Here is an 18,272-nt window from a genome sequence, read left to right as displayed (position 1 = left end):
ACCACACCGCCATCTACGAAATAGACTTTGTCCCCCCAGATTCGCTCACGGCCATCCTGGAGTTCGCCTACACCTCCACGCTGACGGTGACGGCGTCCAACGTAAAGGAGATCTTGAACGCCGCTCGCATGCTGGAGATCCCGTGCATCATCAACGTGTGCCTGGAGATCATGGACAGCGGGGGAGAGGGCGCAGGGAGGGACGTGGACGATGACGAGGAGGAGGACGATGAGGAGGAGGAAGAAGAGGAGTCGAGGAATGAGGAGGACGAGGATGATGAAAGGTCGCTGAGGTCGCCGGAGAGTAGGGTGGAGCCTCTCGGGACGAATGAGTCGCCAGCTCCCAGCACTTCCTCCTACCAGGAAACATCAGCTGACAACATGAGTGGAAAACAGGTACAAACCCCGTTTCTGGATGTTGTTGATAAAAGGCTTTCGCTTTGCATAGTAGAGCTTTAACTTGCACTTACAGATGTAGCGACAAACTGTATTTAGTGACAGTGGTTTTCTGAAGTGTTCCTGAGCCCATGTGGTGATATCCTTCAGAGATTGATGTCGGTTTTTGATACAGTGCCTTCTGAGGGATCGAAGGTCACGCTCATTCAATGTTGGTTTCCGGCCATGCCGCTTACGTAGAGTGATTTCTCCAGATTCTCTGAACCTTTTGATGATATTACGGACCGTAGATGTTGAAATCCCAAAATTTCTTGCAATTGGACTTTGAGAAACGTTGTTCTTAAACTGTTTGACTATTTGCTCACGCAGTTGTGAACAAAGGGGTGTACCTCGCCCCATCCTTTCTTGTGAAAGACTGAGCATTTTTTGGGAAGCTGTTTTTATACCCAATCATGGCACCCACCTGTTCCCAATTAGCCTGCACACCTGTGGGATGTTCCGAAAAAGTGTTTGATGAGCATTCCTCAATTTTATCAGTATTTATTGCCACCTTTCCCAACTTCTTTGTCACGTGTTGCTGGCTTCAAATTCTAAAGTTAATGATCATGTTGTGATCCGCTGCCCGGATCATATTGTGATTTGGATTTTTGGGTCTGTTTGTGTTTTCTGTTAGTTTGGACTCCCTTTGTTATTGTTTGTGCACCTGTGAGTTGGTTTGGTCACCATGGTAACGTATTATTTTCACCTGCCACGTGTTCCAGACGCACACCTGTTTTTTGTGATTCTGTCTTGATTTAAGCCTGCCTCCTTCGTCCATTCGGGCTGGCTTCGTAGTTTGCGACACGCAACAAGTGACAACTTTGGTTCCCTGTCCTGTTTACGCTAGCTTCTATGCTAAGGCCTTTTGTGTTATCCTCTAGCTCCCATGCTAGCTCTTTTGTTTTGCCTTTTGTACTTACATAAATCACAGGTTCTTACCTTGACGCTGTGTCTGAGAGAACGACCCACTCGTTACAGATTATTTGCAACAACAAATATGTTGTCTTTGTAGCATATTCAACTGAATATGGGTTGAAAAGGATTTGCAAATCATTGTATTCCGTTTATATTTACATCTAACACAATTTCCCAACTCGTGGAAACGGGGTTTGTAGAAAATCAACTTTTTTGCGTAATTTTTCCATGGGCGTTAACCTTTGACCTTTTGTGGTGTCGCAGGAGAGTCTGGAGAACCGCGCCCTGAAGGACTTCTCCATCGCGTCGCTCCTCCAGGACGGTCTGTACCCCCGCATGTCCACTTTGGACAGGAGGGCCAACTTCTCTCCTCTCCTGCCCGCCTTCTACCCTTCCATGTGGGCGGCCGACTTCCCGGCCTTCCCTCAGAGTTTCCTCGATCCCGGCCTCCATCAGCGCCCCCGCGCAGGGGCGTCGCCACGCGTCCCGGCCGCCTTCCCGCCGACTGCCGCCGCCGGCCCCCTCAACCTGGCCGTCAAGCAAGAGATCATCAAGGAGGAAATGAAAGAGGAAGTCCCGCCCGGTCTGCTCCACAGTGACTTCCTCAAAGAGTTCGTCAGCTCGGGCCTGTGCGGCTCCGTGGGCGCCCCAGGCTCCGTGCCGCCGCCCTCGGCGGTCAAGGACGAGGCGGAGCTGCGGTCCTACCTCAATTTCCTGAACTCGGCCTCCCAGCTGGGGGCGCTCTTCCCGCCCTGGCAGCTGGAGGAGGAGAGGAAGATGAAGCCCAAGTCTTCGCAGCAATGTCCAATCTGCAACAAGATCATCCAAGGCGCCGGCAAACTACCGCGACACATGAGGACGCACACGGGAGAGAAACCATACATGTGTACAATCTGTGAGGTGCGCTTCACCAGGTGAGATCATCACTTCACTAACATCAAACCGCGTGTTCTGAATGAAACCTTTCCAACAACAGTAACAGCCTTAACTGGGATAGGCTCCAGCTCACCTGTGACCCTGAACAGAGTAAGTGGTATAAAAGATAGGTGAATGATTGTCTATATTAAATATATAACTATCTCTGCCAAAATGTAAAAAAAAAAAAAAAAAACTGTTTAGTTGTACTGTGCAGGTTTGAAATAAACATTTCAATTCAATTCAATATTGTGACAAGGGGCACCTTGCTCTTTCACAAAGTCAACTGGGATAGGCTCCAGCACATATGGGACTCCATACTGGCTACGATTGGCATCAATCAATGTGTGTAAAAACTGTATGTGGCCTCGGACTGACTGGCCAAAAGGGTGTATCCAGCCTCTTTTACAGTCAAGTGGGATAGGCTCCAGCACACATGTGATTCCATGCAGAATAAGCGGCATAGATTGTTTATAAAAAACTGTATGAGCCCTCTAATTGATTGGCGACACCTCTTTCACCAATTTAACTGGGATAGACTCCAGCACACTTGTGACTACTAACAAAATAAGCGGTATAGCTTGGTAGTGGTTATTATTTTTAAAACTGTATGTGGCCTCTGATTGACTGGCGACACCTCTTTCACCAATTTAACTGGGATAGACTCTAGCACACTTGTGACTACTAACAAAATAAGCGGTATAGCTTAGTATTGGTTATTTTTAAAACTGTATGTGGCCTCTGATTGACTGGCCACAAGGGTGTATCCAGTTTATTTCACAAAGTCAACTGGGATAAGCTCCAGCACGTATGGGACCCCATACAGGATAAGATTGGCATAGATCATTGTTTGTAAAAACTGTATGTGGCCTCCGACTGACTGGCCAAAAGGGTGTATCCAGCCTCTTTCACAGTCAAGTAGGATAGGCTCCAGCACATGTGTGATTCCATGCAGAATAAGCGGCATAGATTGTTTATAAAAACTGTATGAGGCCTCTAATTGACTGGCGACACCTCTTTCACCAATTTAACTGGGATAGACTCCAGCACACTTGTGACTACTAACACAATAAGCAGTATAACTTAGTAGTGGTTATTATTTTCAAAACTGTATGTGGCCTCTGATTGACTGGCCACAAGTCCAGGGTGTATCCAGCTTATTTCACAAAGTCAACTGGGATAAGCTCCAGCATGTATGGGATCCCATACAGTATAATATTGGCGTAGATCATTGTTTGTAAAAACTGTATGTGGCCTCGGACTGACTGACCAAAAGGGTGTATCCAGCCTCTTTCACAGTCAAGTGGGATAGGCTCCAGCACACGTGTGATTCCATGCAGAATAAGCGGCATAGATTGTTTATAAAAACTGTATGAGGCCTCTAATTGACTGGCGACACCTCTTTCACCAATTTAACTAGGATAGACTCCAGCGCACTTGTGACTACTAACAAAATAAGCGGTATAGCTTGGTATTGGTTATTATTTTTAAAACTGTATGTGGCCTCTGATTGACTGGCCACAAGTCCAGGGTGTATCCAACTGTTTTCACAAAGTCAACTGGGATAATCTCCAGCACGTATGGGACCCCATACAGGATAAGATTGGCATAGATCATTGTTTGTAAAAACTGTATGTGGCCTCCGACTACCTGGCCAAAAGGGTGTATCCAGCCTTTTTCACAGTCAAATGGGATAGGCTCCAGCACACGTGTGATTCCATACAGAATAAGCGGTATAGATTGTTTATAAAAGCTATATGTGGCCTATTATTGACTGGCTAAAAGTCTAGGGTGTATCCAGCCTCTTTCACAGTCACGTGGTATAGGCTCCAGCATACGTGTGATTCCATGCAGAATAAGCCGTATAGATTGTTTATAAAAAAAACTGTATGAGGCCTCTGATTGACTGGTGACAAGTCCAGGGCATACCCCACCTCTTTCACCAATTTAACTGGGATAGACTCCAGCACACTTGTGACTACAAACAAAATAAGCGGTATAGCCTGGTATTGGTTATTATTTTTAAAACTGTATGTGTCTTCTGGTTGACTGTCCACAAGTACAGGGTGTATCCAGCTTATTTCACAAAGCCAACTGGGATGAGCTCCAGCATACATGTGACCCCATACAGAATAAGTGGTATAGATGATTGTTTTTAAAAACTACAGTATATGTGGCCTCTGATTGACTGGTTACAAGTCCAGGGTGGGTCCCACCAATTTCACAAAATCAACTGGCATAGGCTCCAGCACATGTGTGACACCGTACAAGATAAGCAATATAGATTGGCACAGATGTATTATTTGTAAAACTATACGTGGCCTCTGATTGACAGGCAACAAGTCCAGGGTGCGTCCCGCCTTTTTCACTAAGTCATCTGTTATAGGCACCCGCTCATGTGTGACCCCATACAGGATAAGCGGTATTCAAAATGAATGAATAAATGGTTGATTGTATAAAGTATATGTGCTCTGCAGAGTTTGACTGGTGACCAGTCCAGGTTGTAATCTGCCTTTCCTCCTATAGACCATTGTGAAAGGCTCTAGCACAGTGAATTCATTAATGACTATACGATCTCTTCCAAGATAAGGATGATATAGAATCATTGTTTGTCACTGTATGTGGCCTCTGGTTGACCAATCCAGAGTATCTCCTGTCTCGAGGCCATAGTCCGCTAGGATAGTCTCCAGCAGCTGGAATCTATAATAGGTAACTAAGACTACAAGAGGTGGACTACCCACTAGTCTGGTTGCCAGTCGGTTGAATCACAGAGCACATATGGACAAACAACTATCAATCTGTACGGCTTAAGCTGTTTAGGTTCACTGATGAGCTGGAGCCTATACCAGCTGACTTTTAAAAAGAGGTCAACCACACCCCAGACTCCTTGAAGCAACATTGTCTTTCGTGTCAAAGGAGCGGTGAGGTTAAACCTGAAAACGAGCCACCCACATTTTTCTCGCTACTGTTCACCTCATCTATGATTCTATGAGTGTGGAAACCCCCATCTCTCTTAATGTATTGTTTTTTTTTACCCATTTGATACTTTCCCACCTCTATTTTAACATATTAAAAACGTATACATGGACAGAATATTTATGTGTAAAATAATAATAGATAGGTAACCATAACTTTAGGAAGCGCATTGGAGTACTGTAATATCAATGGGCTTAAAACACTGTTTCTACCCAGCAGGGAACATTCAAAAGAGATACACCAAAAAATATTGTATTATTAAAATATGTAACAAACGCCTCTGTTCCGATTCAACGCCCAAAAGACGGCGCTTACTTGTAAGGACACTGTCGTCTGTTGATTGGTTGACAGAGGGCCACGTGACAACAAATCAAATCAAATAAAATTTTTTTTTATAAAGCACATTTAAAATTTACCACAGGGGTAGCCAAAGTGCTGTACAATGGGCAGGTTAAAAGATAATACGAGGGTCGAGCAAACAACACAACACAAACAGAACATGATAAAAAATGAATAAATAAAACATAAAAACAGGTTCACAGCAGGTGTATAATGGGGCGCCATTGCAGGGTGGATATCACTCAGTGTTAAAAGCCAAGGAATAAAAGTATGTTTTTAAGAGAGATTTAAAAACAGGAAGAGAGGAGGCTTGTCTAACACTGCTTGGGAGCAGCAGCAGCGAAAGCTCTGTCACCTCTAAGCTTCAGCCTTGTGTCAGGGACCGTCAGTAGGAGCTGATCGGCTGATCTTAGGGATCGAGTGGGGCAGTAAGGCTGAAGGAGGTTGGAGAGATATGTTGGCGCGAGGTTGTTTGGACATTTAAAAGCAAATAGGAGTTTAAAATTGATTCGATAACGCACAGGGAGCCAGTGAAGGGACGCTAATATAGGGAAAAGCATTTGTACGGTTTTACCGATAATCCGCTCATCAATCCATTTCCTACCGCTTATTCCCTTCGGGGTCACGGGAGCCTATCTAAGCTACAATCGGGTGGAAGGCGGTGTACACCCTGGACAAGTCGCCACCTCATCGCAGGGTATCGGTTTCAAAAAGTAAAATTTATTACTTCTTAAAACGCCACTGTACCGATAATGTTGCACAATATTTTTACAAAACTGTAGCTATCGCCCTCCGAATGTTCTGATCTCCTGTTTCCGTGCCATTGCGGTGTTGGGCAGAACAAAGCTGCCTGAGTGAGATGTGTCGTAGCAACATCACGGTCCTTCTTTTGACACTCGTTGTCAGATTCGTGTATAGAGAGACTATGGACAACCCGGTTTCAAGTAGTCTCCTCAATCATTTTTTTTGGTGCAAGATAAATAAGAATAGCGTACATACATATGGGAAAAGTGGTATATTACTCTCTTAGTAACAGTGAATTAATACACTTGCCTGACAAAACGTTGCTTCAAACTTGCTCCCTTTCTGCATGTGTCAACAGATAATTTAAACTAAACTCATCAATATTAGAGTAAAAAAAAACAGCTTTAGTTCAGTGTTCAAGTCAATATGGTGATGATGAAAGCAGGAAGCAATACCAATGAAAAAGCAAGCACAGGTGTCAAAAATGGACTTGTACTAGGGTTGTTTCTTCGATGCACAGGATGATTGGCACGAGCCGGGCGTGAACGTGAGTACATATTAATTTATACTCTAGTTACTACAAAAGAAAAGGCAAACAAAGGGCGCTCACAAGGAGGTACAAACACTGGGCTATTAAAAACAGAAACTATAAACATGAACAAAAACACTTGCACTATGGCATGAATAGCAAAACTTTCGCGGCGTGGAAAAAAACAAACAGCATGGAATGCCATGAAGGAGTTGAGGTATACATGGGTAAAGTGAAGTTGCCAGGACGAAGAACAGAAACAGAATGGCTTAAATAGCAGTGACATAATCAGTGATGGAACAGGTGCGTGATATTACAGCTGAAACTAATGAGTTGGCATGGTAACGAAAACTAACCAGGAAGTGCAAAACAGGAAACAAGTGTCCAAAAAACAAAATCGAACATGACCAAAACAAAACATGATCCATAGGCGTGACAACAGGCGTATATTGCTTGTATTCCGTCACGTGAAAACCAGTGGTGGTCAACCAAGCAAGGATGGCATAGGAACTATCAGAGTACGCAAGGGGCCTAGATCTTACCATTAAAAGCAGATACAAGCAAACAAAATCGTACTATGCATTGGAGTAGATCCTTAAATATTAAAAAATAAAAGTTGTTGCGTTAAATGAAGGGGCAGCACGGTGGGACAGGGGTTAGTGCATGTGCCTCATAATACGAAGGTCCTGGGTTCAATCCTGGGCTCGGGATCTTTCTGTGTGGAGTTTGCATGTTCTCCCCGTGACTGCGTGGGTTCTCTCCGGGTACTCCGGCTTCCTCCCACCGCCAGAGACACCTGGGGATAGGTTGATTGGCAACACTAAATGGTCCCTAGTGTGTGAATGTGAGTGTGAATGTTGTCTGTCTATCTGTGTTGGCCCCTGTGATGAGGTGGCGACTTGTCCAGGGTTTCCCCCGGCTTCCGCCCGAATGCAGCTGAGATAGGCTCCAGCACCCCCCTCGCAACCCCGAAAGGGACAAGCGGTAGAGAATGGATGGATGGAGTTATATGAAGGATTATCCGTCAGTGGAGTTCCCAGACATATCGAACTATTGTGCTCCAGACATCATTCTACATGACAAAACAGACTTGGAAAAGCATGGCGGTCTACAATTTCTTTGTGTGTGGTTGGGTCAAGGAAATTGGTATCAAGACTCTCCTGGATAAATATGCATCAATGTTGCTCCGGTAAGGTTGCATTTTATGATTTAACTTTGCGTCTAAGGTGCCATGTTTACGAGTAGCGTGTTTTTACCCGTCCTTATCAAAATATAACTATGGATGTCAACATTGTGTTGGTGCTAAAATATTCCTTTATGATTGTTGCCTCTCTTAGGTTTTGCTCACATTTCTTTTATGTAGACTTGCCGAGTTGGGGCTTTTCAAAACACTCGGAGCAAAAAATGCTATTTAAAAACTCTGTAACGAGATAAAATACCAATTATATCAAGATAATACTTGATAAATGTTAAAAGTATATCAAACAAACATTTAACGAAGTAATCACTATAAACTTGTTCGTTCTTTGACTGTGCTCTCTTGTGCTGGAGAGTGGCCACATTTATGGTCGTCTTTCGTAAAATTCTTCCGCCCTTCTTGATTATCTCTTGAGGAATTGTGAAGAAAAACTTTTATGCTTTTTGAGATTCGAACGGTTTGTACAGTCTAAAACAGGAGTGTCCAAACCACAGTTTGCGGGTTAAATAATAAAGTTCAATAAACAATTCGGCCATGCAGGGTTTTTTCATATTGAATTTAAACATCCAGGGGTCTGACAGGTGGCAATTTGTCACCATCTTGTGGACAATGTAAGAAACTCAGGTCAGTGAAGTGTACTTTCAACCCCCTCCCGTGCACAGCATTCACTCATATGACCAAATCCAAACCACCTTTCCTAGTCATGGTCCAGAAAAAAAAATTCAATCAGCAAAAAAGTTAACTCACATGGTCGCACATAACACAACTGTTCACTGAACTTTGTGGATATTAAAAAAAACTGTCCCATCACAATAAAAAATGTGAACTTACACTAATTTAAATATATTGCTAGGCATGATAAGGAAAAAGCAAAACACTCTCTCCACACTTAGCCGTGTTGACATCTAGCTGCTTGATATCTCTGATTGATTACAGAACTTTAAAGAGGTTGTCTCGTCTCACATACACACACACATTTACGTATATACACATATATATATACATAAAGTGTATGTGTATGTATATATATATATATATGTACATACACACACTACAGACCAAAAGTTTGGACACGCCTTCTCCTCTTTCAATTTGCTTTCTTTATTTTCATGACTATTTACATTGTAGATTGTCACTGAAGCCATCAAAAATATGAATGAACACATTGTGGAGTTATGTACTTAACAAAAAAAGGTGAAATAATTAAAAACTGTTTTGTATTCTAATTTCTTCAAAATAGCCACCCTTTGCTATGATTACTGTTGTGCACACTTTTGGCATTCTCTCGATGAGCTTCAAGCACACCTGTGAAGTGAAAACCATTTCAGGTGACAACCTCTTGAAGCTTATTGAGAGAATGCCAAGAGTGTGCGAAAAAGAAAAAAAGTAATGTATAGTAATGTACTGTACATGTATATATACAGTACATTATACACACACATATATATATATATACAAATATATATATATATATATATATATATATATACATATATATATATATATATATATATATATATATATATATATATATATCCATATCCATTTTCTACTGCTTATTCTCTTTTGGGGTCGCGGGGGGAGCTGGCGCCTATTTCAGCTACAATCGGGCGGAAGGCAGGGTACACCCTGGACAAGTTGCCACCTCATCGCATATATACAGTGTGTATATATATATATATATATATATATATATATATATTATTATTATATTTATATTTATACATGTATGGTTACTTTGCATGCAGTTTTCCAAAACCCCCGGACAAATTTCTTTAGCCCAATGCGGCCTCCCAGTCAAAAAGTTTGGACACCTCTAGCCTAAAACAACGCAAGCATTGTGCATTTTTCTTCAAGAAAGGCCAAATGGTGCCTAATACCCAATGAGAAAAGACGCTGGCTTGACCACTACGCATATTTAATGAGCCGGACTTGACGCCATGTAAATCCAAGCAATAGTGCAGTGATTACAAACACTTTGTTGGAGGCAGACACCATGGTCCAAAACTATGGAGATTTTGCCAAAATGAAGGTAATACGTTTAGTTTTGGTCGTTCTCTATTTTATGAGGTACATTTTTCCGGGGGAAGCGTGTTTCACTAACACTCCATGACTGTTGAGTGCATTAAAAACAGCCGCGAAATTGCCCCCAAAATTATCGTTATATATGATACTTTGAGGAAATAAAAGCATGTTTTATTGTATATTTTTAGAACTTTATTTAGAGTTATTATTTTGGTGTGTTTTGTCAGGAAAAGTAACGAACTTGCATGCATACTTGCCAACCCTCCCGATTTTCCCAGGAGACTCCCAAATTTCAGTGCCCCTCCCAAAAATCTCCCGGGGCAATCATTCTCTCAAATTTCTCCCAATTTCCACCCGGACAACAATATTGGGGGCGTGCCCTAAAGGCACTGCCTTAAGCGTCTTTTCTCACCTGAAACCTTCACCCCGTAACATGCGGACCTGAGTGAAGACACCCTGTCGTCGCATTCACTTTTCTTCCATACAAACAGTGTGCCGGCACAGTCACACAAGAGAATGCAATGCATACTTGGTCAACAGCCATACAGGTCACACTAAGGGTGGCCGTATAAACAACTTTAACACTGTTACTAAAATGTGCCCCACTGTGAACCCACACAAAACAAGAATGACAAACACATTTCAGGAGAACATCCGCACCGTAACACAACATAAACACAATAGAACAAATGCCCAAAACCCCTTGCAGCACTAAGTCTTTCAGGACGCTACAATATACACCCCCCCGAAACCTCCCCATCCCACCGACCTCATGTCCCAAATTCCAAGCTGCTGTTTTGAGGCATGTTAAAAAAAATAATGCACTTTGTGACTTCAATAATAAATATGGCAGTGCCGTGTTGGCATTTTTTTCCCATAAGTTGAGTTGATTTATTTTGGAAAACCTTGTTACATTGTTTAATGCATCCAGCGGGGCATCACAACAAAATTAGTCATAATAATGTGTTAATTCCACGACTGTATGAATCGGTATCGGTTGATATCGGAATCTGTAATTAAGAGTTGGACAATATTAGAATATCTGATATCAGCAAAAAAGCCGTTATCAAACATCTCTACTTAAAATGTTTAAATTTTACATATGTATTTCTCTTCAGTGATCAATCATCATATATATCAAAACAATATCGGATCGTTTGTGTCGTAGCATGTTTGCAATTGTTTAGAAAAAAATTTTCAACATAAAAACATTTAACTACAACAATGCAGTGTTATTTTCTTATTATTACACAAAATAAAACCCGGCTTCACATACTCCTTTCTTTTTCCATCTGGAAAAAATAAGCTGGGGGTACATGGAGGCAATTAAGAATAAAATAGAATAGAATATATCTTTATTGTCATTGTACATTGTACAACAAAGTTGTATGCAACTTAATTTAGTGCAAAAATCATACATAAAAACATAAGAACATAGATAAATAGATAAAAATACATAAAAATACCAAGCATACAGCTCTCATGCACAGTCATTATTGTTATCTTGTGTTCAGCGACACTATTGCTCTCGGGCATTTTATTGTCCTGTATCTCCTGCCTGAGGGCATCAGTTCAAAAAGTTTATGTCCAGGGTGAGATGGGTCCTTTATGATGTTTTGGGCCTTTTTGAGGCACCTGGCACTGTACAGTTCATCTAGTTAAGTTCAGAAGAATTGAGCAAAATAAGACGGAATAAAAAATAAAACCCAATGTTTTGTTTTTTCAAACTTATTAAATTACAAATGAAAGTGAGGCAAAAACTAACATTACAAAGTACGGTCCGAGGAACATTGGTGATTATGCAGATTAAGCTCTTACAAGTTAAAATGCAAAGCTAACGTAGTCTTATATAGTCAGCTTTTTTACCGGGACCAGAACCCCTGGCAGCACTAACTCTTACGGGACAATACAATATACACCCCCCACCCCCTCCCCCATCTCCCGAATTCAGAGGTCTCAAGGTTGGCCCAAGTCCTAAGTAGCACACATGGCGCCTCTCGCTTCGTTGTCGATACGCTCATAGTGACTCAACGGCACCTCTGCTGGTGTCAACGAACTATTGCACACAACAGATCTCCCGTCCAAAGGCAAAACCTAGTAACTCACTTCTAGCTGATTTTGAGAAAACAAAGGAAAACTAATCTATCTTGATGCTGTCTTACAAAGATTTACAAAGTCATCAAACGTATAGATGTTTTCTTGAGCTTTCATTTTCTTGCCGATTGAGCCATGGATTGAATCTGCTCTCATGAACGTGTGCCCTTTCTCCAGATATTTTATCACAATCTCGGGTGGGCCCCATTCTGCGTTTGCACATTGGGCAAGAGCCGTGTACAGTGTCCAATTTTTATGTTGACCTCCACAGTTATCCGCCCAAAAGAGTATGCAAGGGGAAGGATCAAGAACAATACATTTAATGAAGGTGCTTGCAACGTCCTGGGCCAATCTTCCACACTACAAAAAGTCAGTGTTCAAAAACAATTTAAAAAAATACAAAAATAAGGGGTATTTTACTTGAACTAAGCAAAATTATCTGCCAATAGAACAAGAAAATTTGGCTTGTCAAGACTTTCCAAAACAAGTAAAATTAGCTAACTTCAATGAACCCAAAAATATCTTAAAATAAGTATATTCTCACTAATAACAAGTGTACTACTATACAAATACGTATTTTCTACTGTTTCATTGAAAATAAAACGGCAAAGTCTTTTTGGCTGTCATCTGTTTCAATATGAGACACAATTGAGTCAAAGTCATGATTTTGTTTTACATAATTGAAATAAGAAATTCTTACTTTAAAAAGTAGTTATATACTTGTGAGTGTTGATGACACAGCTTTGCAACATTTGGTATTCTCGTTTCAAGTATGTTTTACTCAATATAGGTCATCAAATCTCAGCAACAAGCTGTAATATCTTACTGAGATCATTTAGGACCTAAACACTTAAAACAAGTAAAAGACTCTAACATAAAATCTTAAGTATGGCCGCGCAAGTCCGGGATGCCCAAAATGTCCATAACACACCCAGCCGAGTCCCATCGGAAGGGGGGATGAAAGTTGGAAAAGTCAGCAAAAGTCCCAAAAAATCTTAAAATACCTACACAGGTTTGAGTCCCACAAATTCCGCCGCTGGCCGGGATGCCCAGAGTGTCCAAAACGCGCCCAACAAAGTCCCACGGGAAGGTGGGGATAAAAGTGAGAAAAGTCAGTGAAATGTTCAAAAATCCCACCCGGGTTCGAGTGTGCACTCAAACTCAAACTCGAACCCGTGTGGGACTCGAACCTGGGCAGGTATTTAGAAAATTTTGGGGGACTCTTGCCGACTTTTCTCATTTTTCCCCCCTACTTCCCGTGGGACTTTTCTGGGTGCGTTTTGGACATTTTTTGCATCCCGGGACTTGTGTGGCCGGCGGCAGGACTCGTGGGACTGGAACCCCGGGGAGGTATTTTGGACACAATTGGGACTTTTGAACATTTTTCCGCCTTTTCCCCCTCTTCTTCCCCCGCCTTCCTGTGCACCATTGCTGGGTGTGTTTTGGAAGCATATTTTACTCAAAATAGGTCATAAAATGTTGGAAACAAGCTGTAGTATCTTACTGAGATCATTTAGGAGCAAAACCCTTAAAATAAGTAAAAGACTCTAACATAAAATCTGCTTAGTGAGAAGAATTATCTTACCAAACAGAAAATAAGCAAATATCACCCTTATTTGAGATATTTCATCTTACTTAGATTTCAGTTTCTGCAGTGCAAATATCCCCTCGTGCCATAATATCTCATAATCAGATTGGCCGTGTTGTGGAAATTTCTTAAAGACGATCTTTTAGTGACAAATAGCTTTAAAATGATTTATTAAAGTAACAAACAAATAATAAAAAGCTTTGCAAAGCGAGACCAAACCAGAACGACACATCCGTTCGTTCCAGCTTGTTCAAACTCCTTTAGAATTTGACATGACAATTATACATTCTCAAAAGTCCCACTCTCCATGCTCATTTACATACAGTACACCAGTGGAATGAATACCCAAAGTCCTGTGAAGGGGAGAGGGTGTCGTTTGCCCAGAGGGGGGGTGGGGTCACTCAGGAAAGGGGAACAATTTAGCTCTGTTGGGGGTAAGGAAGAGGGAAAACACATGCCCACGTCAACTATAGTCCACATGTTACATCAAAGACACAGGAGACAGAGCTTGATCAGAAAATAGATCTCTTGCTAAGTGTCACATTCCTAAACCTAATAAACAACTTTTGGCACCCAGTTCAAAGAACATCATCTATTTAAACAAGTATAAGTAATTTTGCTATCACAACCGTCGGCCCCCATTCGTGCAAATGTCTCATTAAAGACAATAAGGCGACTGACAAAGAAGCTCCGATTGGTCCCTTGAGATACTAGGTTTTTCTGTTGTATCTACGCGGTTATGTGGTAGTTGCTAGGTCCTGCCATGCGCGTAACAGCTTACTTACGGAACAAATTACAATATCGCATACACTAATGTAAAGCATATCACCTAGGAACTCCAAAATTAATATCAGCTCAGTTTTGACCAACGTTGAGTTACTGTGTTTTGCCTTTGGACGGGAGAGATGACCTGAGTTTGTTTTTTGTTGCCTCGCCAGACAGGACAAATTGAAGATCCACATGAGGAAGCACACGGGCGAGCGGCCGTACATCTGCCTGCACTGCAACTCCAAGTTTGTGCACAATTACGACCTGAAGAACCACCTGCGCATCCACACGGGCGTGCGCCCCTACCAGTGCGAGCACTGCTACAAGAGCTTCACGCGCTCCGACCACCTGCACCGACACATCAAGAGGCAGAGCTGCCGCATCTCCCGCCCGCGGCGGGGACGCAAGCCCGCCGCCTGGAGGTCGGCGGGGCCGGCGGGCAACTTCCTGTGCCCGCCCACCGCCAACGTCACCACCGGCGGCGGGTTTAAGGCGGCGTACGAGGAAGGGAAGGGCCGGGGACTTCTGGGTTTGAGCGGCGAGGAGGAGAAGGAAGCAGCGGAGAGGCAGCGAGGAGTGTTCGCCTTCGCCCTGGCGGGAGAAGACGTACTCTCCAGATCGCCTTATTACGCGGCGACCTCTGACCCCTGGACGGTGAGACTGGAGCGGGCCCCGCCCATGCCTGAGTCGGCCACATGAAGAGCTTTCAAAAGACAAGATCAGTGAACTTCACCGTACTTAATACTAAAAAGAAGACCCTGTCAATGTTTACAAGGAAGATGCGTTCATGTTCAGGAAATTTCCCCGCCTGTATTGGCATTTGAATGTAACACAGTTATCATGGAGGAATCGGGACTTTCCGGGTGAAAAAAATACACGTAACCAAGCAAAAAACAGAAACAAAAGGAGCACTTCCACTGCACTATTGTACATAAACACAACATGTCTTATTTCCTTTGCAGTCGTGAAACACTCATGAATACAGCACTATGTCATACAGTGGGGCAAAAAAAGTATTTAGTCAGCCACCGATTGTGCAAATTCTCCCACTGAAAATGATGACGGAGGTCTGTAATTTTCATCATAGGTACACTTCAATTGTGAGAGACAGAATGTGAAAAAATAATCCAGAGATTCACATTGTAGGAATTTTAAAGAGTTTATTTGTAAATTATGGTGGAAAATAAGTATTTGGTCAACCATTCAAAGCTCTCACTGATGGAAGGAGGTTTTGGCTCAAAATTTCACGATACATGGCCCCATTCATTCTTTCTTTAACACGGATGAATCGTCCTGTCCCCTTAGCAGAAAAACAGCCCCAAAGCATGATGTTTCCACCCCCATGCTTCACAGTAGGTCTGGTGTTCTTGGGATGCAACTCAGTATTCTTCCTCCTCCAAACACGACAAGTTGAGTTTATACCAAATAGTTCTATTTTGGTTTCATCCGACCACATGACATTCTCTCAACCCTCTGCTGTATCGTCCATGTATCCATTTTGGTAAGGAAAGAATGAATGGGGCCATGTATCGTGAGATTTTGAGCCAAAATCTCCTTCCATCAGTGAGAGCTTTGAATGGTTGACCAAATACTTATTTTCCACCATAATTTACAAATAAATTCTTTAAAATTCCTACAATGTGAATTCCTGGATTTTTTTTTCACATTCTGTCTCTCACAGTTGAAGTGTACCTTTGATGAAAGTTACAGACCTCTGTCATCATTTTAAGTGGGAGAACTTGCACAATCAGAGGCTGACTAAATACTTTTTTACCCCACTGTACATGGAGTATGTATGTTTGTATGTGTCGGACTGACGCTTGCTGGGCTTTTTGGACGCTCGTCTTCTTTCTGCTGCCAACAATCACATTTATTTGACTTAAAAATTATTTTTGTTATTTTCTTTTTCTTTTTTGTGCTATTTATGCATATTTAAAATGATGAATGAGCCTTGGCTATATTTTGCAAATGTTTTATAAAGACTTTAAATGTTAAACTTTGGTGTTTTTTGTGTCAGAGCTTTTTTAATGGTTTATATTCAATATTTTAGCTAGATATTGTTTTAGATAGAGATTAAATTAAAAAACCGCATAGAGATTAAACTGAAATATTTATAATTTAACAATACATTTGATTATATTATTTAATATCTATAGATTATATTTTTTTTTATTTTATTTTGTAACAAAACAAACATTTTTTATTTGTATTTTCAGAATGATACTGAAATAATAAGTATGGGTCCAAATTTTATACCATTCGAATTTAGTCAGTTCTATTACTATTATTTAAATTTATGTCATTTTTTATACGTGTATGTATATATGTTTATATGTGCATATGTACAAATATATATATACACACACACAGTATATTCATATATTCCGTATATATATGGGATTTACATACAGAGTTTATTTTGTAATTTTTTAATCTATGATTTCATCGATCAATAAAATTGAAAGAGTAATCGCTACACCTAATATATTTTTTTCTATATGTACATTTATATTATCGATATACTGTATATATATGTATATATATATATATATATATGTATATATATATGTATATATATATATATATATATGTATATATATGTATATATATATATATACATATATATATATATATATATATATATATATATATATATATATATATATATATATATATATATATATATATATATATATATATATATATATATATATATATCCCGCGACCCCAAAGGGAATAAGCGGTAGAAAATGGATTGATGGATATATATATATATATATATATATATATATATATATGTGTATATATATACACATATACATATATACATACATATATACACATATATATATACACACACACACACATATATATACGCACACATACATATATACATACATACGTATATATATATATGTGTGTGTGTATACATATAGGTGTTTTTATATGTATTGATTATTATTACTAGTAATCTATGCTACTAGTATTTGTTTGTTGTTGATGGATTTAAATATGTTTTCCTTACACGCCATTGTTTTATTATTTAATATACACAAATATACTGTTATTGTTAGTATATAATCTATGTGTTATTTGTAAAACGTTTTGCCTTGTTTCAAAACACTTTTATTTCGTTACATTTATATTTTTTTAACTTAGGTTTGAAATAATACAATCATTTACCTTATGTGTATTATTACCATGTTTACGTGGCTCGCTTTCCCTCCAGCGGCCAAAAAGTGGAACTGCAACCAAAATTTGACTTTACCACTTCTGGTGTAATGCGCCTTTGTCCCGCTTGGAGGCACCAGAGAGTTACACAGTGAATAATCCTGTGTACTACAATGACATGATTGACATTTGAAGTAAGGCTTGACTCTTTAACGATTATACTAACATGTATTCATTTAAATGTTGCAACATACGTCAATCAAAAAGTCCTTTTTGCAGGTATTTTTTTTTAGAATGTGAATGTCCTCATTCAGCTAATAGAGGTGGACAGAAGGTCAATTTTAAAGCAGCATTGTTCTGCAAAACTTCCTATGAGGATGTGCATGAGCATAACATGCAACTGCACACACACACACACACACACACACACACACACACGTAGGGACTACTATGAGAGCATCTTTGTGTTGGACAAAAAGTGACAACACGGGGAACCCGAGAGAGGTCAGGAAGTCACAACTCAAGAGGGTCGGCATGCAGGAAACCGACATCCACTAACATTGATGCTCGCTCACT

General features: G+C 40.6%; 1 protein-coding gene across 3 annotated transcripts in view; it reads left to right on the top strand.

Moving 5' to 3' along the window:
- LOC133536178 (zinc finger and BTB domain-containing protein 7C) overlaps positions 1-16,521 on the top strand; it is a 66,134-nt gene extending 49,613 nt beyond the window's left edge. For all 3 annotated transcript variants that reach the window (XM_061876483.1, XM_061876482.1, XM_061876481.1), the window contains 3 exons: positions 1-395; positions 1,614-2,263; positions 14,696-16,521. The exon at positions 1-395 is cut by the window's left edge and continues 252 nt beyond it. In XM_061876483.1, coding sequence (XP_061732467.1) covers positions 1-395; positions 1,614-2,263; positions 14,696-15,224 — 1,574 coding nt within the window. In that variant the 3' untranslated portion in view covers positions 15,225-16,521. The remainder of the gene's footprint in view (positions 396-1,613; positions 2,264-14,695) is intronic.
- Positions 16,522-18,272: the final 1,751 nt, after the last annotated feature.

This window comes from Nerophis ophidion, linkage group LG17 (assembly GCF_033978795.1).
Source record: "Nerophis ophidion isolate RoL-2023_Sa linkage group LG17, RoL_Noph_v1.0, whole genome shotgun sequence".
Taxonomy (NCBI): Eukaryota; Metazoa; Chordata; class Actinopteri; order Syngnathiformes; family Syngnathidae; genus Nerophis; species Nerophis ophidion.
The sequence above is the reverse complement of the archived record's forward strand: the minus strand, read 5'-3'. Positions and strand labels throughout refer to the sequence as shown.